Here is a 21,207-nt window from a genome sequence, read left to right on the forward strand (position 1 = left end):
TAATGTAAATTTTAAAAAATTGATAATATTTTATTACATCCTTTAGATAAAGATAAATACAAATTTTTTTATTGTAAAACAATTTGCGCTAAATATAATAATGTGTATAAGTTATAGCGTCCATATACATTTAGCGAATTTACAAGGGTGGGATATTCTGAACAGTCCACGCAAGTAATGATGGGTTAGCATAATTATAGATATTAGAAGCGTCTTTTGAGACTGTAATGTGAATACACAACCGAAGAATGACATTTTTATACGGTCTGAGCTGAATCTAAGTGCTTAAATAAATCGATGTTAATTATACACACACACGCGCGCGCGTGCGCATCCATATCTATCCACCCACCTCAGGCGTGTTTCGAATCTGGATTTCCCGAATTCTGTGGGTTTCAAAAGACATTATGTTTAATATTATTTATACACGCTGCTTTTTAATGCATAATCTCTTTATACATATTGGTTAAAGTAATATTTTTGGCAATAAAATTATGTACAGATTATTTTTAAGATTTAATTATTTTTGAGATGCTTATCAGCATGAGATTATTAATATCCTTCTAAGATGCCTATCAGCAAAATATTACTAAAATAGCTTGTCAATTTAATTTGTGATATTATTAATTTAGTTCTGTTTATGATAGCATTTCAAGACCGAAAAAGATTTTAGCACACGATTTGCAGAATTTGGATATGTATATATGTATATAAAAATTCACTCTGAAATATTTAAGTACTAAGATCCGTTTTCACCAAAAATAAGTTTATTTCTTTTAATTTTCGACGGTTTAATACAAATTGTAATCATTTAAGTACCTAAAACCCAGTTTAGACCATATAAGTTTTTAAAAAAATAAGTAAAAATCAATGTTTTTTGAAGAGTCCAATTTAGATGAAACAGTTTTTTTCTAGGTAAAAATGTAAACATCGAGAATAAATTTGACATCGAGAATAAATTTATCTTACGTTTAGTTATTTTATTTGGTCTCTTATTATTGATGAGTTACAAGGATGACTCAATAAAAATACAAGTCATAGAAAAAAAACTTATTTTTAGATATGATATTGTCTCACTGGGTCAACAGATTCTCTTCGTGTCCTGAGAGACACAATATTATATCTATTTTAATATTAATTTAAATATTATAATAACTTTTTAGCTATTAATAGTTTATAAAAATATAGTAAATATATGTGAATTATCAAGATATAAAACAGTATAAATGTACAATGTACAATGAATAAAATGTACTTAAAAATTATATGTTTCAGGAATTTATTTACTTATTTGATCCAACTTCTCCGTAACACTCGTGGGTGAATCCAGTGAATTTGATTCTAACCTGTTATTATGCTTGCTCTCATGGATAATGTTTACCACGTTCACTCCCATTTTTTGAACTTTCTCGGACAATGTTTGATTCGCAGCATTAACTATTGTACGCAGGTGTCCGTTTTCCTTCGTAAGTTCCTTGATCACCTCCAGCTCTTTCTTTCTGAAAGTTAAAAAATCAATTCAACTGTCATCGTAACTGATCATTATCATTTTCACAAAAAGTAACTATAAAAATTTTACATTTTCAGACTAACGCCATAGATGGAAATTAATGTCTTCTGGATTTGTGTCTCGACAGATGGACTTGTATTATCAGATTCCATATTGTGATCAGATCTCATTGCTGTATTTACAGAACTTATTCATGTATTCACATCTGGGTTATTGTGAAAAACGGACTTACTCACCGATTTTGATGAAATTAGTCTCATTTGACGCGTTTTTACACGAAATGGTAATTATACAGAATAGCTGCCTCAGCTCAAAAATCGATGAAATTAGGTTTATTCGATGTATTTTTGCATGAAACGAAAGAATCTGGCAGAAATAAGCGTCGCTCTGTCCTGTAATTCGAGATATTAAGCGTTAAAGTTGATAATTGAGGTTAGGAAATCTGTAAGAAGTAAGGCGCTATATTCGCATCCGCCATTTTTAGTTCTTTTCTCACTCTCTTGCTCCTTTCCTCAATCCTTTGCTGTCTCTCTCCACTCCGCCGCTAAACTAATAGCGTATTTCACTGGCACAACCGGTGCGCACTCAGTGCACATTAGAACTGTTGTACATCAACATCTGAGGGTGGAGTCCCATGAAGCGTATTTGCCGCGTATTGCGTAACCGCGTAACCAATCAATAATCAGTAAAACACGAAATCACAACAGCGGATCGCTTCTGATTGGTTACGCGGTTACGCGATACGCGGTAAATACACCTCATGGGACTCCAGCCTGACTGTAAAAGTGAGAGATCTCAGTTAATAAAATATCCAATGTATATTTTATCAAATATCACAATAAAATGTATTAAGGATTTCGTGGTTTAATTTATTTCTATATTTTTATTAAACGTATAAATTTTTATGTCGATTCGTGTACAAATTACAACAGCTTTAAAGTGCACTGAGTGCGACAGCCTGCTCTGCCAGTGAAATACGTTATAAAACTGCGTTTGGGAATACACACCAACTGGCGCCAAGTATATCATTGGCTACGTTCAGTAGAGAAAGCAGCTTTGCAACTGTTGTAAAATTATGATTGGTCTTGCCTTTAGTTCCTCACTAGATCTAAATGTATAAACCAATCATATTTAAGAATTTTGCAAAGCTGCTTTCTCTACTGAACGCAGCCATTCATGCGTCGATACGTCCATGAGTGAAGTGAATCCGCTCCTGGCTCCACTCTCCCCTTAATTATCTTTGATATCATGGATATACATATTTTATTATTTTTCTTTACAAGGATCTAGTGAAAGATAAGAGTACGTGGTTTTGAAGAAGAATGGTAATCGAAGAAAAACTGGATTTTTCGAAGGAAAACCAAACGCAAAATGGAGTTACGATAAAAGAACCGAGAACGTATTCCCTGGAGAGTATCCTTTCGTGAAAATTGTTCTTGATTCTACGATAGAACTATCAGTGCCATATGGTTCTTCGTAACCTCTTGCTGTTGCGAGTTATTACTGGGATATTGATCTATCAACATTAAAATCGTTGATAATATCCTGCTAGAATTGTCAAAGATGCCAATTTGATAATTTCTTATCTTTGCTTTCGATTAATGAATTGTTTTGATATTTTGTTTATGAGTGTTTTCCAACAAGGAAAACAGTCAATATTGAATCTTTTCCAGCAAGGAACACAGATTATATTATTACGTTCTTGTTGTTTGCAAGTATTAAAGATGAGATAATTCACTGTGTTATACTGCGATACTTGTCTATTGCTGGAAAATGCCTATATCTTTGTTGTTTGCCAATGTTAAGCAAATATGAAATTATGTTTTACACAGGTTACACTGTGCCTCTTGCTGAAAAACACCAATAGGTTACATTCTATTTGATGCTTGTAACATTCTTGGAATTACTTCTTCCTTAGGTCTGTTTTCTGTAGCTGAATTAGTGTACATTTTTAGAACTTAAAGTAAGATAGATATACATTTGATATTTGTCAAAAGCAAGAAAGAGAGTTCTAGAGCAGCCTAGTGCAGGAACAGAAAACAGATCACTTATCATTTATCAAGTGTCAAACAAGAACAAATAATTCTCACAAGTGTTGTGCGCCAAGTAGAATTTGTCCATAGTGAATCATTACATCCTTGTTTGCCAATGGATATTTTTTCATTTAGTAACATAAGTCGATACAAATATTTTATCTTTTTTGCTGGATCATAAGTAACAAAGGTAGAACCATATTTCTATCGACTTGTCACCAAATGGAGTACCTAATTAAACAATGGTGAAATGATTTATGATGTTATACTATGTCTCTTTCTTGGAAAATGTCCTTTATCATTAGAATTTATATTACGTTTACATGTATTTTCAATATTCTGTAGTATATATTTAATACAAAAGAGAAAAAAATTGAAATAATTAACAGAATTATAGCATTAAAATTATTTATATATTTTCAATATCTTGTATTATCTATCTAATATAAAAAAGAAAAATAGAAATGATTAGCAAAGCTAAAATAATACTATCGATGGTTCTAGTGTTAAATGTTTGCTAAATTGATCAAATTGATGATACAATTAATTGACACAGCAAAAACTTTCTTAATTTGACTTAAAAATTGATTTTGATTCATATATTTAATTTATACAATTTCAATTTTTGTTATCCTTATCAATTCCTGACAAACACTGTAGTTCTAAAGATAATCAAGGAAGCACAGCAACAACATGGGTTGAGACATGGCGATTACCAGCGGTATCGCGGTTATTGCTCGAGAAGGCTGAGAAGATTGCGGAAAGTGTTGAAAGTGCCACAGGGCGACAGACGTCATTTCAAGAGGAAAGATGTCACTGTGGCTATGGTCAGCGAGGATAAATTTTTACAAGTACCCTTGATGATGGCCGAGCGCGCGTGGAGTTACGCGATGCAGCTACGTCAGGAATCCAATACAGAGCCAAGGAAGAAGTTTCATCTGATATCAAGACTCAAGAAAGCAGCTGCTTACTCTTTACAATTGCAAGATTTAATAGAGGTACATTTTTTTAGCATATAAGTATTTTAATATATTTTAAAATATTGCGTTTTTAAGTTAATTATAACAAGAATTTTATTAATTTGTAATATAAATTAAAAAATAGATTGATAAAAGATTGATATAAAAAATTGTTGTAAAATTCTGTTGGTCAAAAATTTTTGGCTGTATATCTTAATTTCTTAACCTTTTTTTATTAATTATTTCTAAGAAATTGCCAAGACTATATTTTATGGTTTTACTATGTTTTCTCTGTTCAGAATATAAATTGTGACGCGCGTACGAAACTGGAGGCTCAGGCATATGTAGCCTGGATGAATGGTTCTCTGCAGTTTGAATTGCAATTGTGGAAACAGGCTATGGAAAACTTGAAGAAGGCCCAAGTGGTATATGGTAATCTGGCATCTGCGTTGCCAGAATTAGAACAGGTCATATATAAGGCACGAGTTGAGGAATTAGCACCTAGTCTTAGATACTGCGCTTATAACATTGGAGACACTAGTGCTATGGATGATCTTATGCAGATGCGCGGGCAATTGAGCGGCGAATTGATGGCCAGCCTAGACTCTCTGATAGCTCAGACACGGGAAAAGCAAGCTAATATTGAGGAAGTGACATGGCGTGGAAAATCCTGTGGTACAGTACCGCCACGAGCAGCTGGTCTGATCATTGCAGACTCTAGGCTGAATCAAGCTCTGGAAAGGGCTGCCACCAATCAGGCAAAGATCGATCTGCTGGAGGCGCATTTGATAGATTGTAAAGATGCTCTATTGGCAGTGCGTGATCATTTTAAAAACGAGTTGAAGAACAAGGAGAATGACAAGTGGTCACCACAGCAACATCTGATCAATTATCTGCAGTATATCCGACTGTCTCGCACGTTGGAACGTAATCTGACGCTGGTGAAGGCGGCAGAGGAGAAAGCCAAGCCGCAGGACATAGTACGTCTGTACGAAGCAGCGTTGCACAATCTTGTGGAGATATCTCAGTTGCAAGATGATGCAGAATTCTTGGAGGAACAGGAAGCAAAAACAAAATGTTACAGAGCCTTTAGATGTTTCTATATGGCTCAGAGCCTCGCCAACTTGCATCGTTGGCGTGAGGCTATGGCCTTGTATCAAAGATCGCTGCAGCATGTTAAAGACGCATTTAAATACGACAAGATTCTTCCAGTTGAACTCAAGGAAGCTTTGTATAAATTGGAGACCTCTGTGGAGGCTGCGCAGTATGCCGCTCATGCTCACAGCGTTTTGGAGGATGGTCAGGAAGAAGAAAGTGGAACTAGTAAGCTTGCTAAAAGTAAGAAACCGTTGTATGAACGTTTGCACGAATATAGAGAAGATCAGGCGCTTCTCACGAAGCAACCAAACGTCTATAAACTGCCACCACCGATGCGCAGTATTCCCTGCAAACCTTTGTTCTTCGATCTGGCCTTCAACATGGTTGAATTCCCTGATCTGTCGCATAAAATGGGCGATCAGGCTAAAAGAGGGCAAGCTGGTCTCACTGGCTTTGTTAAGGGTCTTTGGGGTTGGGGAAACAAATGAATATTATATATATATATATATATAATAGAATAGCAGAAATTTTATATGCAAAAGAATTTGCGTTGTACAAGATACATTGTACAGACAGTATTGGTTAGTTATTGTTTCTGCTGTGTCTCTATAGTACCATAGTAGTTCAAAAAGCATTTCTAAAACTCGTAGATTATGCATTGGAAATTGAGAGATTGCGAATTGAAGATTAGAACTTGACCAATCGGATAATTTTAATCCGTTTCATTCTACTTGGTGGAACTATCTCCAATTCAGTCCTCAACTTTCAATGTATAATCTGATACGGATTTAAAGCAAATTGAACTTGCATTGAATTAATATAAAGGGAAGAAATAAAATGGAATACTTAATGTATGCCTGTTATAAATTAAGATTCATTTCTTGTTTTTTAATTCTCCTTTCCTTTCTTACAATATATGCAAATATATATGATAAAATAGCATTCTTTATTTCTTTTACAACTCCATACACTAGTATAAAAACAGTTATCTCACAAAGATACTTGTATGTACAATTTTATCTAGGATAGAGATGACGGTAAAGCATCACGAGCAAGTACCACATGTAATGCTAGAAATTATGTATAGTACTAATATTGTTTTCAAGCTTCCTTACTCTTGGTGAGTTCTTCGACTAATTTTCTAAACACCTGTGCGACTTGACTGTCGGGTAATGTCACCAAAACACTTTGTCCCTTGTCTGCTAACTTGCCGACTTGTGGATCTATTGGTACTTTAGCTAGAAATGGAACCTTCACCATCTCGGAGAGGGCTATCCCACCGCCTGAGGAGAATATATTGGTGCATTCCTGTGTAAAAAGTAAGATTTATTAAAATTATATTGAATAATTACATTAATTACATAAAGGGCTATAAGCCCGGGATGTTCATTGCTCAATAATTGTTAAATTTTATAAAAAAATATACAAACGTTTTTATCTCTATTGGATTATTATCAATGTGACAATTCAAAATAATCGATACATAAAATACGGAATACCATATCATAATAGTGTGAATGAATTTTGTAAGACCATGTCTTTTTCTTTTTAATTGTTTAACTGACATCTCGACTATTTTAAATTGTTAACCGATTATATGGTCAAGTTAAATTGTCACATTGATAATGATCCGATAAGAGTCGAAACGTTTGTGTATTTTTTGTTTATAAAATTATTATAATTATTAAGCAATAAACATTTTACTTGACTCATAGCCTTTTGTATCATTAGGAGTGTGATTTAGTTTTGAGGGTTTTTTTTCCCTCAAAAACTAATTTATTTAAACAACATATCACGTAAACATTTAATAACTGTTGTACGATCAACATTTAATTCTCTGGTAAGTTCTGACATGGATTGTGCTGGATTTTCATCCAATAATGCTTGCAAATTGCATTTTTCAGCTTTTGTTAACATTGAAATCACTACTTTTAAATCGATAGATACTAATATTTACATGTCCTAATTAATGAAGCAACATCACCCTAAGTTTCTATCAGTTCTACGACCTTTAGCCGCCGTTTTCTTCTGATTAAAAAACAAACGCAACGCATGTCGAAAATTCTCTTCAGGAAGCTTTATTTCTAAAATGGTATAAACACGATGTTTATCGCGTCTATTGTTAGTAAATGACTAAATATCATGGAGTAATATTAAAGCAAAAAATAATAGCTGTGATTGGAATGTCTTCGACAACACTGACATTAATACTATCTCTTGTAAAACCTCAAAACCCCTCAAAACTAAATCACACTCCTAATATATATTTTTTAAATTATTTGTTATATTATTATTAAATTGTTTACATTAATTACAATCAATAAATGAAAGAGTACTTACTGTACATGAAGGACAGACAAAGCCACTCATATTTTCAATTATGCCGATTATATGAATACCAGTTTTTCTACAAAATGTCACCTCTCGCAGAACATCATCTATTGCAACTGCTTGTGGAGTGGTCACTATTATTGCACCATCGCATTTTACATTTCTGTAATAATTTCAGTTTACAAATGTCTTATAACGTAATTAAAAAGAAGGTTTTTTATTCTTGCATTCTCTGAATTAAATAAACTTATATATTTGTTTTACTTCAACTTATTGAACCATGTGTATATTTAGAGAGTGTAGAGATAAAAAACAGACCTAAATATTGTAATTTATCTCATCTAAAATAGAATAAAAAAATACAAATGAACAAAGAAGACCATATTTGATCAAAGCAAGAGTTTATTCCCAATATGTAATTTTGTATGAATCTTTCAATTTTTTTATTTCTGCAATAAATTCTTTGTATTTTAATATGTTGTAAAGATGCTCAGCATCAGTATTATTGGATTGCTTATCAATGTAATTTGTGATATTACGTACTTCAGCTTTAGTTTCCGACTATGTTTCACTGACAATTTCCAGTTTAACAAAAATATTATTAATCACTAAAACTCGCTTTGACTGAATATGGCCTTTTTTACTTATTTATGTTGAACATTTTTTTTGTTGATCTTTACTTACTATTAAATATAAATTTTATACATGGATAATATTATTCACAAATTACCTTAAATTCTCCATGACTGTAATGTGTTCATCAGAAGTGCCAGGTGGTGTGTCGATGATCAGATAATCAATATCTCGCCAAACCACATCTGATAAAAACTGTTTGATCATAGCATTCTTTTTAGGCCCACGCCAGATCACACTATCGTTCTGACTTTTCAGGAGGAAACCAATCGACATGACAGATAGTTTCTGTTCTGAATCGGCAAACACTGGTATCCATCTATCGATTTATATGACTTATTAATAGCATACTTACTGCCCTATTCTGTAACTCTTAATTAACAATGTCGTTCATATCATTATAGTATTGTTGCGCAGATATTTTATATGGTAAAAATCTGCGCAATGGCACATAACAATATTGACATTGTTGTTAAAAGTTACAGAATATATAGGGTCCCTGATTATTATAATTATTATTAAGGAATTAATGCTCAAGTAATAAAGGACACACCCTTCAGAAGACTGGTTAACATCTTTCTCTTCTAAGTTCAGTAAGTAAGGCACACTGGGACCACAGAGATCGACATCCAAAATCCCAACCTATGGTAATTCATAATTTGTTTTAATTATTTCATGGTGTTATAATTAATCGATTTTTCCATTTTATTTTTGAATATATACCGTATCATTTACAAAATGATTTTACTTGTAAATATACTTGGTGCTTGTCTTTACACTTTTAATATAATTTTTTAAGGCAGATTTATGGATTTATGAATCGTGGATTTATGAATTGCATTTGATTTTAATTAATCAATGAATTTCTATATAAGTTAGACTGTATTACAAAAAGTATAAATTGGAAAACTGATTCATTGTAATTTACTTTTTTGTTGCATCAATAAGAATGTAGAAGAGAGTTATAAAATTATTTTAAAGATATAATACTTGAAAGCATAATTATTAAATAAACCATAATGAAAAATTTTATATAAATTGGAATACTTGAGAAATATTGAGCAAATAGTTTTATGGTTTTTTTTTTAGAATTTTTCATTTATGTGAATTTTGAAATATTCTAAAAATTCTAAAATTTTTATATAATTTCGTAAAAAATATATTAAACTTTTTTAAATTTTATAGGATTTTATCAGAAATTGTGAAATGGAAAGTCTTGAATATTTCAAAATCCATATATGTGAAGAATTCTAGAAAAGATGTGTAGACTTTCTCAGTACTTACAAAAAAATGTTCTAATTTATATAAAAAATCTGAGAAATTTTCTAAAAAAAAAAATTATAAAAATATTTTCAGAAATTCTGAAAAAAATCTGAAAATATTTTTTTTTACAAAAAATTCTGAAGAATTATATAAAAAATTGTGAGAAAAATTTTTATCGGAGTAAGTGTTTTAATGCTGATTCTACAATGAATCGGTAGTCAGAAATCTCAAGTCTTAACCAGTTTTAACCTAATAGGTGACTATGAGTTTTCGCATCTACTAAAACTAGTTGTTAGTTGTACAGCGAATCGAGTTTAGAATTAGCTCGACTCTCTAATGGGAAGGAATAAAGTCGAATTTGGTCGGTCTTAAGAAAGTTGGTTGTTGGCCAACTTCACCGATTCACTGATAAGAGACTTAGGACTACCGACTCAATGTAGAATTTTGGAACTTGTGGAGAGACTCGGATACTCAACTCGAAAGCCTGATTCCTTCAATGCAAGAGCCAGCTGAGTGCTGATCGTCGATTTGCCAACGCCGCCTTTTCCTGAAAGTACTAACAGCACGTGCTTCACTCCCTCCAGCATTGTGGAAAAATTAGTAATTGATTGACGATGAGAAATCAAATTGGAAATGGATGACACGTACGCGATCGCGGAATGATATTACGATAGTTCAGTAACAAAAAAGTATAAACGAGGTCATGTCGAGTCTTCACATAACCGACGATAATCAATCACGTTTGACCATGCGTAGAGTGTAAAACTTAAACGACTAACAATTCCAGCGTTATTGTATTATATTTCGCATATCGGATTGTAAGCATAACCTCAACGTAATATTTCAAGCGACGGCACGTACAGACTACAGCGGTCAGTGCTATTCAGCGCTATTTACCCGATTTACCGTCAAATTGCGCAACTGGGTATTGTTGCGAGTTATGAGGAAATATTTCAAGAATTCTTGAAAAGATTTAATTTATCATCGAACAACTGCAATTTTTATTAGATTTTTGCAAAACTCGATTACCTATGCAAAGTTTTATTTATTTAGCAATGAAAATTGTTTATTTTTTCATTGCAAATCCCATTAAACATTTTTCTTAGAACTTTTACGAAATGGATTTTGGAAATATTTTTTTCAGAAATATAATGTCGAGAGAAAGTTACATCTTTTCTTAGAATTTTTTATATATTGACTTCTGAAATATTCTAAAATTTCTAGAATTTTCATTCTCTGTCTCTCTCTTTCTCTCTCTCTATATGTAATTTCTTCAAAAATAAATTATACTATAACTCAACATAACTTAAAGACAATAATTTAAGATGTTTTAAACTTTTTCAGATTTCATCAGACCATCAGACAGAATGGGAAATCTTAGAGAAATTAAAATATATCATAATTTATATATATGGAAAAATTTTAGAAAATATTAACTTTTTCGATATTTTTAAAGAATCTCTCAATTATGTATTTTAAAAATCTGAGGAGTTTTCTAAAAAAAATTATAAAATTATTCAACAATTCTGAAATTTACATTCTAAAAAATTGTATGAAAAGTTTTAAGACAAATTTTTACCAAGCATGTTATTCAAATGTTCACCAAGGAATCATTTAATTAAATAAAAAATGTTATGTTTATGACTTGTATTTAGCTTCCAATATTTAAATTTTGTTATTTATAGCTTAATATCGAATATTATTTTGAAAAACTGTATTCTTTGCGCGGCACCTGCGTGAAGTTGTTACCGCATGCGGCGCGGCGCGGCGCGGCATCCTGAAGCCTGAAGGTGGCCGCAAGCCGCAGGTCGCAAGTGGCCGCGAGCGGTGAGCCGCGTCAGCGCCCGGTGCCCGGTGGTCGGCCACCTGGCAGATGGTAGTTCGCCGCGCTTCCGCCAGAGCACGCGCAGCGCACGCCGCATTGTTGAGCGATCTGGTTCGCGCTTTGCGCGCACGTCGTGTCAGTCGTCTGGTTCGCCGTCGTCACCGTCGTCATCGTTGTCGTCATCGTTGTCATCGTCCGTGCGTCGTCTGCATATTGTTGCCGCGGGGCGGGTAGCGTACAGGTTGTCCGGTCGTCACGTTCATTGCTTCCATCGCGAACAACTTCGTGCGTCGCTATGGATCACATCGGCCTGCTGCTGCAGCACTCGCAATACGTGTACGCGATCCCTGTGGGTATCGTGCTGATATGCGCCATTCTCGTATTTGCCTTCGGCTTCAAGAAGGCCGAGCAGCCGCCGTTTGCGCAGCTCTCCTCGGGCTCCGACGTGGACCGGAAACTTTCCAGGAAGCGTGGCAAGATCCGTGAAAAGGTTAGTAAAACGTCGTTCGGCGACCTGGCCGCGCGATCTCCCTCCCTCTCTCCTCCTGTGTCCCTCCTTCGCCCCCATGTTCTTTTCTCCCCGTAGACACGTCGCGTTCACCCGCCATATGGTGGCTCGTCGCTTGTGGGCGCGAGTCGATGCACACGCACACACACCCGCTAATCAGCTGGTCCCTCCGGTTCGAGAGGGTGGTCTCGCGAGGTGGCTGTTTTCCTTTTCCCCCCGTGCTTCGTTCGTGACGTAACGCCGCGACGAAGTCTGTTTGCTTTGTCAGCGTGGTCCGTGACGTTGCCCGTCATGTTTTCAGACCACCAGGGCTACGTTCTTCTCCGAGGAAAATTTTACTCGATATATATAATACACGTGTGATGTGTCATGTAAAATAAAATCTTCCTCAGAGAAGACGTTTTGGAATCTAGCCCAGGATATTGCTCACACGGTTTTGCCGTTCACTGCCAAATGGATCTTTTTATCAACACTTTCTACTGAATTATTTGCTCTCTTTCTCTTTTTAAAGTCTTCCAGTTGCTTACCCCTTATTATTCAAACACCTATAACTTTTTTGGTAATAAATATGACATTTTTTATATAAGATACTTCTTAAATATTCCAAGAGATTTTGAGAGTGATTAATTCAGACGAAAACCTTTTATGACCCTATGTCTCGAATAGCTTAATTTCAAAGATACCTGCTTATCTTTGGATTAGCTTCTCATTAAATAAAAAAATAATGTATAATCCCAAAAGATTAGTCTTCATACTCTTGAAGCATATTCAAAGTTTCATTAAGATGTTTTGAATAGTTTTCGACATTTCTGGAAAAAATAAAAGTTTTCCTTAAACCTTAACATCCGGTATCTTTGAAACTAAGCTGTTTTGGACATATGGTTCGTATAAAGTTTTCATCTTGAATTAAATGTGAGGAATTACCCTCAAAATTTTTTTAGAATACTTAGGGCTATCCTGCATAATAAATAAAACTTATAATTAGATCATCTATTTTTAAATATGCTAACTTTTAAATGAACATATGTGATAAAAAAGAAAGCTTTGTTTAACAATAAATATAATAAAGGGCATGTCAGCTTCATTTAATTAAAATGTTAATTTAATATTTAATTTTATTGACAAATGATAAAAGTGTATTATTTATATACTCCTTTCAATGTTATAAAAGGTTGTGTTACATTTTAATATTAGATATCATATACTGTATGCAATTTTATCAAGTATTATACATTTTGTTATAGAAAGCTGCTAATGGACAAGTTGCATCTGAGAAAACAAGTCCAGCTAAAAAGACATTAACAGCAAAAGTAGAAGCTCCTAAGAAAGCTACCAAAGGAGATGATGTTGAAGGTAAATTAAAAGAGCGTAAACAAGAAGACAACAAGATTGTTGGTACTAAGAAGGAAAAGGAACAACTATTGACTAAGGCTGGCAAAGAGAACAAAGTGGAGCAGACGAAGAATAAGAAGAATTTGAAGAATTTATTCCAGGAAAAACCAGTGGATTTTGACGATGGTTAGTTGATTTGCAATAAGCTCGAAGTAATTGCACAAACAAAATGTATCTATCTATTTATGTTAATACATGTAAAATGTACATGTATTAGCATAAGTAAATAAGATATATTTTGTTCGTGCAGTTACTTTAAGTTGTTATCTATCGTTGTCAATATTAATAATTGATAACAGGAGATTGGGAGCAAGCTTATTCACGCAAGGATAAGAAGAATAAGAAGAAGGAAGAGGAATCTCCTTCAAAGAAGAACAAGAAAGCTTCTAAGAAGACTGATTTAATAAATGAAGCTAAACAGAAAGAACAAGAGAAGCCCGAGATTAAGGATAAGATTGCTAAGGAAACTGAAAATAAAGAGCTGAAGGAGAAGGAGAAAAAGGAAGTGATCCTCACATCTATTTCCAGCGAGGAGATAGATGAAGCTAAGGAGCCGCAGAAAGAAGAACAGAGCAAGGTATACCTTTATTTTACATAGCATTAAAACTTTTCTGTTGATAATCCATAAATGAAACATTTGATCGCAGATTGAGAAAGTCGAGAAGGAAGAGAAAAAATCTGGAAAATTGAAAAAGAATAAGAAAACTTCTGAAGGCGAGAACACACCCGCTTCAGTACCATCTACACCAAAGACAGATAATAAGCCTATCGTGGAAGAGCAGAAAAAGCCGGCGAATGCCGAGAAAGTAAACAACGTGGAAGAAAATAAAGTGGTAGAAAATCAAGAGAAAATCGCCGTGTTCGACGAATTAGGAGGTTTGTTGCATTAACGAGGAAATTATGAGATTTTATTTCGAATTGTGTAATTTTATTTAAATTACTTGTAATTTGTGTTCTAGACGTCTGGACAGAAGCAAAACCGCAGAAAAAAAGTAAAAAAAAGGCTCGTAAAGATAACTGAGGATAATTGCGTGTAATGCTAATGATATTACTCCTTGCAGAAAGGAATAGAGTGAGAATTCTGTTCGGTCCAAAGGACGTTTGTCGCTTTCGACAAATCAGGTGTGTTTCAAATGACTTGCTAATCATCACCTGACCAATTCGTTCCTTTTCCCTTGTATATAATATCAATCAAACTTAGGTTATTCAATTATGACTTTTTAGTTATCACGTCTTGGAGATGGCGTGAAAACGTTGTATGAAGATTTTTTTGTATGTTTTTCATTTCTTGTAGTCCACGCTATCTTGCATTTAATAAGAATGGCATAAGTCATAGTTTTCACCAGGCAATTCTTGTATACACATTAGGTTTCATAGGTACCTTCACGCATATCCATAATAGGGTATTATATTTTATTTGTGTAATTGTAACTTTATATATATAGTGGATATGTATCATAGTTTTATAATGGTTTTGAATGGTACTTATGCCATTTACGTTTTGCGCCTTTAGGAATTAATAATCTTACAAAGAATATTTTGTACAACCATACTATATTTCTATATTAAGAACAATAATTTTGTGCGCATTATTGTATCTTGCTGTTACTTAAACACCGATTCTTCTCATTATTAACATCTCATATTATATGTATTTGTACGAACAGTTGAAAGGCAAACATAGAAAGTACATCTCTCGGTAATATTCATAATGCAGGACAATCTTTGGAGGCAATAAACTTATATTGCTGACGTGTAGAATGGATTTTAATAAAAATCATATTTTTCTACACGATTAAGTCGCGCTTAGTGACTGATTATTTTCTGCTTCAAATGCTCGAGAATCTATCTTGTAATAATTAATGTATTTCCATATTTATGTACATCAGCAATATAAGTTTTATGGATGGATGTAGATAACATTACGTATATTTATGGCAGTAGAAGTCATACATGTGATAACGACAATGATTAACTTTAATAGATCCTGATTTATATTCTGCTGCACATTATGCAACAGAATATGTATATATACATGTTGAAATTAAGAGAGACAAAATCTACGTTCGTGCTATATCCTACAGTGATTCACGGATAATTATTTGTTAATTATTTAATGCTGTTGTACTTCATGCCGGTGAAAATCTAACATTAACTTCGAGTAGAAAAAAATTTATTCGGCAGAAAGCAAGGGGAAATGATTCAAAATTTTTACGACATAGATATTTGTACCTATATAAACGTTATGAAGAAATATTGATTTCTTGTTGAATACTTCCAGAGGTGAAAAGTATATGTATATATTTTTATTTTCATCGTGCATCGAGATAGTTAACAATTTTACTTGTGGACGTGAATCGAAGTCTAATATATTGCTCTTTCATTTTTGACTATGTTTTTACGTTATTGTAATCAAGTCACAGAACATATTACTATGATAATTTTATAATTATTATAATTATAGTTAATAGATCTCATATAACTTCACGTCTTCATAAAAATGGTAAAAAAGGGATACGAGAACCACCAAAATGATATTTTTGTATAGTTTTTTTATACAATTGAATTTTTTTTGTCAAATCAAATATTACGAACAGTTTTCTTAAACATTTATCGTCACGCGATAATTGAATAATAACCGAGACGATCATATGCACATCAAAAACTATCGTTTATGAATATAAATCAGCCGTTCATTTCTTATGCTATGCAGGAGAGATAATACATCAATTTCTTAATGACGTTAGAAGTAATTTACAGAAAGATTTTATCATATATATACTGTATTAACATTACTATCAGAATGTGTTATTAATAACTCCTTTATTGCTATTAGGTGCTAAGCTCTGTAAAACGAGCGCTGCACACACAAGAATGTTATACATTGGAGATATCGGAAAAGTCAGATTTCTCTCAAAGAATGTCTTAACTTATATTTTATCAGAAACAGAATAAGAATGGATACATATACATGTGTGTGTGTGTGCGTGTGTGTGTAAAAGATTGAGAGAAAACGATTTGAATGAATGAGCAGATTATTATCGTTGTTGTGTACGCGATAACGTTTTATTCTAAATAATTTACGAATTAAGAAAAATGTTTGTTAAAAATTGCGTAAAATTCATGTATCGATAATTTTAAAAAGAGAGCTAGTGAAAGAGGAAGAGAGTGAAATGATTTGAGATGTATGACAATATTGTGATAAGAATATTATACCTGAGCATTGCTTGAGTGTTGCAAATTAACGCTGAAATCACTCGTAGCTTTTATGTGTAGGAAGGAATCTTGGGGAGAAAGTACCTCTATCCTGTTCAAATAGCCATTCATATTTTGTATACTTTATAGTAATATATTCTCGTAAGTACACACACTCGCATACGAGACTATCGTGCAAGAAGTTCTACCGTTACATTGGCAAAAGAATTCCGCATTGCCGTGAAGTTTACAGAAAGGGAGAAAAGAGTAAAAAATAATTCATTGAATACATTGAGCGAGCTTGAATTTTAAACCAGCAAGAACTGTATCGTCACGCATATACCAAATTGTTTGTCGATTGTATACGTCCCGTGCCAAAAGCAAATATCATCTCTCTTTTAGATCATATTTGAGCTGAATTTCATATAATTCATGGGTATCAAAGGAAATTTAGTAACGCTATTTACGGCCGCTCTCTCTTACATATATCCAATTTAATACTGGAAATTAGTTATTTTGATTAATAAAAGTATTGAATAACAGTGCTTTTAATATTCAAAATAAGTAATTAATCGCTACTTTTTGTATAGTAGAATCGGACCTTTTTTAATATCCTCCAAAAAAGGGTAGATTTTTTGTCTAAAAAGATGTAAGTAAAAAAAATAGTGTTTTTCGTAAATTTTGATCTTCTGAATATGATAAAATTATTAAAACGTTCGTGACATTTGGGGAACACCTTCAAAAATAAGTAAGAATATTAAAATTTGTTCAAATATATGTTCATACTCAATTTTCAAGGTATTCCTTATCGATCCCAAACTTTTTATTAACATTATCGTATTCAAGAAGTCAAAATCTCTATAAAAAACGCTATTCCTTTTACTTACATTTTTATGGGCAAAAATCGGCCTCTTAACATCCTCTTTTCTGTAAGGACATTCAAGTCTTTTATTTAAGCAGAGAGAGAGAGAGAGAGAGAGTAACAGAACTGCTTAAATTTCCTCTCATCGCTTGATTCTTTGCAACATTGTAATCATCGAAGAATGTCAATTCAACGATAATAATTAGCGATGTCTGAATAGCTAACCAAATAGCTGAGTTAATTTACACAATAGAGTTAAGTTTTCTTTTCAAAACCGCTATAAAATTATTTTTCGAGTCTGTATATGCAATAAAACTGAATGTGTACGTGATCTTTCGTGTATCACGGGGAGTTGAAGCGGCAGATAAAGATATATATATTACGAGCAGTATCGATTTGTTTTAGTGCAAAAATACCAAATTATTTAATGATCTAATGATAATTGTAAATCGCAGTTTGTTGTATCGTCTACTTATGACAAAATAAGTTACGATCCATGACAAAAGGCATAAAATTACTAGTTGTGAAGAAATAGTATGTGAAATGTATTCGTGAAGCTCGAAGAGTGACTTAATACTGTTCGTAATGATTCAACCAATTTATAGTTTAACGGACTAGTTTAGCAGAGTATTTACACTCGCACAGAGAGAAGACCGAACAAGTAGAGTCTGGAGGGACAGCTTTCGAGTTATGAGAAAGAAGTTAGCATATTTTTCTAAACAATGTTCCAAATCGCCACGTCGTTTACATTGCATTCGTGATGGAATTGCAGTCGAATGTCGAATTTGGCGAAACGCACTGGACGTGCATCGCGTTCCCTCGTAAAAATTTTTCTTAAAATTTTTTATATAATTTTTTATCATTTTTATGTAAATTTTAAAGTTTTTTAGAATTTTTTAATGATTTTAAATTTTTTTTTAGAAAATTTCTCAGATTTTTTATATAAATTGGAACACAGAAATATCGGAAAAGTCGGCAGATCTGCATCTTTTCTGAAACTCTTCATGTATGTAAATTCTAAAATATTCTAAGATATTTAAGATTCCTCATTCTATAATTTCTGATAAAATCTGAAAAAGATACTTTTTTTAAAAATTAAAGAACGAGAAATTAAAAAAAATTTTAGAATATTTCAAAGTTTATGTATATGAAAAATGTAAACTTTCTCAGTATTTCTGAAAAGTGTTAATTTGTATAAAAATTCTAATAATGAGAAAAATTTTCATTAGTATTAGAGATATTCCAAATACAAAGTGATGTAAATTTGACACTTGTCAAATTTGCATCACTTTGTATTCGCGACAGTGGAACGTCCGTTATCACGAGATGCTACGAGATTCGAGCGGGGAGAGCGATACTCTCTCCCACATATATGTAGAATACAGGGAAGATTTACGTGAATCGCAATTAAATAGTGACGAAGAAGCGCAAGACGTGGTGGATGAACTGACTAGAAACTCGAGGAAGTATTATATTGCCACTGTACATATGTATATTAACGAGCAATGTCATTATTAAATATGCAATGTTGCGTCGTATGGTTCATCGATACGGACTCTGCGGCGGCAGGGATCCAGAGCTTAGGGATATTTCTCTGAAAAGAATCGATCAGCGTCCGATAATACGTGTGCGATCTATTTATTCTGAACATGATACGAGTTAAATCTCATGACATACAATAGGTTTGAATAGATCAAATGGAAATACCGTGATGTACAATTGTATTATTATTTAAAAGAGATTCTCACACAGTTCCAACTCGTCTCATTTTCAAAATGAGCATAGCAAATGGATACACCGGCACAATATGCTTGATTATCATAAATCTGTAGTGTGCCGCTTATTTTTCACAGGGCCAATCGACAGTCTTTCGGACATGGTTTACATAAATTTGCAAATATACATTTCCAATTTGTGCATTGAAGTAACGACAACGCAATTACGATGGCCTACTTTGGACGCATGTAGCTACAGTTTCACAACTATGGTACACACGAGGACTTTGATCGTATTCGAAATATCGACTGTAACGTAAAGATAAGATAAGATAAGAAGAGAAAGAGAGATATATATATATATATATAGAATAAATAAAAACACGATACAACAGTATCGAATATACATATATTAATATAGAATTATTGCAATTTATTTTATTCATCGAGGGATTGCTGCGATCATGACAGCACGCGCGCGCGTGTGACAAATTAATATTAAAATCCATGATATATAATATACATGTGTGTGCGTGCGTGTGCGTGCACACGCGCACACACATCATACAATATAAAAGAAACATACGTCACGTAAAATACGTGTGTTTCAATTAACTTAAATTTTATCATTAACTTATGTTAATATTAAGGCAAACCAAGAAAATGTGACACAGACGAAATACTTGCGTACGAAACTAATGGGATCGAAGATAGTACTGACGAGAAATATTCTGTTTCTGCGAATCGCACATGATTGTACGCTTCTCTCTTATCTGGAAATTACACTATATATATATATTATCGAGATGTGTATATATATATATATATATACACATATATATTTGTGTGAGATTTAAAAGATACATATGTATACATAAATATATATTTTCGCATTTATATCACTCGGCGAACAGAACATTTCTCGCGAAAATATGCTTTTCGGTTGTGATATTTATGGAAAATGTGTGTGCGAGCGGAATGAGTTTTAAAACAAGTTTGATAAAAATGAAGAGAGAAAGAGAGGGAGGGGGGAGGGGGGGGGAGAGAGAGAGAGACATACTGAATAAAAGTTATATTTTTTCAGCATTTAATAAGGAGTATTTATTACGCCTATCCAATTTGTGCATATGTAGGTATATTTATTTAATATTTTGGTATTTGAAGACGGAATATACAGACCGGTAATAATATATATAAGAATTTTTAATTCATTTTATTTTTTATTAGTTGAGCGAATGTATCTTTCATTTATTTTGCGGATAACTTTTTTATATTATTAGAAATACTTAAGTAAGTGTTTTACTTGTACAATCCTTATCTATTCAATTTATTTGTATCTTATCCAACTATGCTTGGATAAATAAAATAGCAAATATTTTGTATGCCACATATATTTAGTTGCAGTTTCACTAGATTAACATTTTTCTTTGTATATATTCATCGAAACTTACAATAAGGATTATATATTATACAAATACAATATACATATAAGCAGATTCCTTTTGAGAATTTGCAATTTCTACAGCTCTTTCTCAATTATCTTATCTTCACAACAAAATGTTTGCGTGCAAATTGGCAGCAAACTCAATCAGATTTTGACTACAAAACTATAGCCTAATATCATAATTCTTTTTATTTGCGTAAATGGCCTTTCTTAGCGTATTTGCTACATTTTCTTTTAAATTGTTTCACCGGTTTCTCTCCTTGTTCTCCGTTATTTCTTGCTTTAACAATTTTGTTTTCAGATTCCGTTATTGATCTTCTTGTTTTGTTGTTGACCAATAGCCTGGCGGATTTCTTGGACGTTCTGCTCTTGCTTTTAACTCTTTTCCTTCCTTTTTTTCTTTTCCTTTTCTTACGATCCATGTTGGCGATTATGGCTT

The 21,207-nt window shown here is 32.9% G+C and overlaps 5 protein-coding genes across 5 annotated transcripts in view; 2 read left to right on the forward strand and 3 right to left on the reverse strand.

The window, feature by feature from the left end:
- Nucleotides 1-51: 51 nt before the first annotated feature.
- LOC108766594 (uncharacterized) lies at nucleotides 52-1,777 on the reverse strand. The gene is made up of 4 exons (XM_018515984.1): nucleotides 1,747-1,777; nucleotides 1,580-1,682; nucleotides 1,347-1,499; nucleotides 52-386 (listed from the first exon to the last, which is right to left on the reverse strand). Exons 2-4 carry the CDS (start codon nucleotides 1,678-1,680, stop codon nucleotides 341-343), a joined length of 300 nt encoding a protein of 99 aa, XP_018371486.1. The 5' UTR covers nucleotides 1,681-1,682; nucleotides 1,747-1,777; the 3' UTR covers nucleotides 52-340.
- Nucleotides 1,778-2,716: 939 nt separating this feature from the next.
- Srp68 (signal recognition particle 68) lies at nucleotides 2,717-6,454 on the forward strand. Its single transcript, XM_018515979.1, has 3 exons — nucleotides 2,717-2,923; nucleotides 4,204-4,541; nucleotides 4,802-6,454. The coding sequence occupies exons 1-3, from the start codon at nucleotides 2,833-2,835 to the stop codon at nucleotides 6,086-6,088; spliced, it is 1,716 nt and encodes a 571-aa protein (XP_018371481.1). The 5' UTR covers nucleotides 2,717-2,832; the 3' UTR covers nucleotides 6,089-6,454.
- Nucleotides 6,455-6,460: 6 nt separating this feature from the next.
- On the reverse strand, nucleotides 6,461-10,825 carry Nubp2 (NUBP iron-sulfur cluster assembly factor 2). Its single transcript, XM_018515983.1, has 5 exons — nucleotides 10,304-10,825; nucleotides 9,118-9,206; nucleotides 8,662-8,883; nucleotides 7,941-8,094; nucleotides 6,461-6,908 (listed from the first exon to the last, which is right to left on the reverse strand). Exons 1-5 carry the CDS (start codon nucleotides 10,412-10,414, stop codon nucleotides 6,702-6,704), a joined length of 783 nt encoding a protein of 260 aa, XP_018371485.1. The 5' UTR covers nucleotides 10,415-10,825; the 3' UTR covers nucleotides 6,461-6,701.
- Nucleotides 10,826-11,688: 863 nt separating this feature from the next.
- Nucleotides 11,689-17,233, forward strand: LOC108766609 (DNA ligase 1). The gene is made up of 5 exons (XM_018516010.1): nucleotides 11,689-12,142; nucleotides 13,405-13,678; nucleotides 13,852-14,129; nucleotides 14,200-14,428; nucleotides 14,512-17,233. Exons 1-5 carry the CDS (start codon nucleotides 11,948-11,950, stop codon nucleotides 14,571-14,573), a joined length of 1,038 nt encoding a protein of 345 aa, XP_018371512.1. The 5' UTR covers nucleotides 11,689-11,947; the 3' UTR covers nucleotides 14,574-17,233.
- A 3,623-nt stretch (nucleotides 17,234-20,856) lies between these two features.
- Nucleotides 20,857-21,207, reverse strand: part of LOC108766534 (uncharacterized) — a 1,856-nt gene continuing 1,505 nt past the window's right edge. Inside the window, exon 4 of the mRNA XM_018515873.1 lies at nucleotides 20,857-21,204. Coding sequence (XP_018371375.1) covers nucleotides 20,957-21,204 — 248 coding nt within the window. The 3' untranslated portion in view covers nucleotides 20,857-20,956. The remainder of the gene's footprint in view (nucleotides 21,205-21,207) is intronic.

Source organism: Trachymyrmex cornetzi, unplaced genomic scaffold (genome assembly GCF_001594075.2).
Source record: "Trachymyrmex cornetzi isolate Tcor2-1 unplaced genomic scaffold, Tcor1.1 scaffold607, whole genome shotgun sequence".
NCBI classification, from domain to species: Eukaryota; Metazoa; Arthropoda; class Insecta; order Hymenoptera; family Formicidae; genus Trachymyrmex; species Trachymyrmex cornetzi.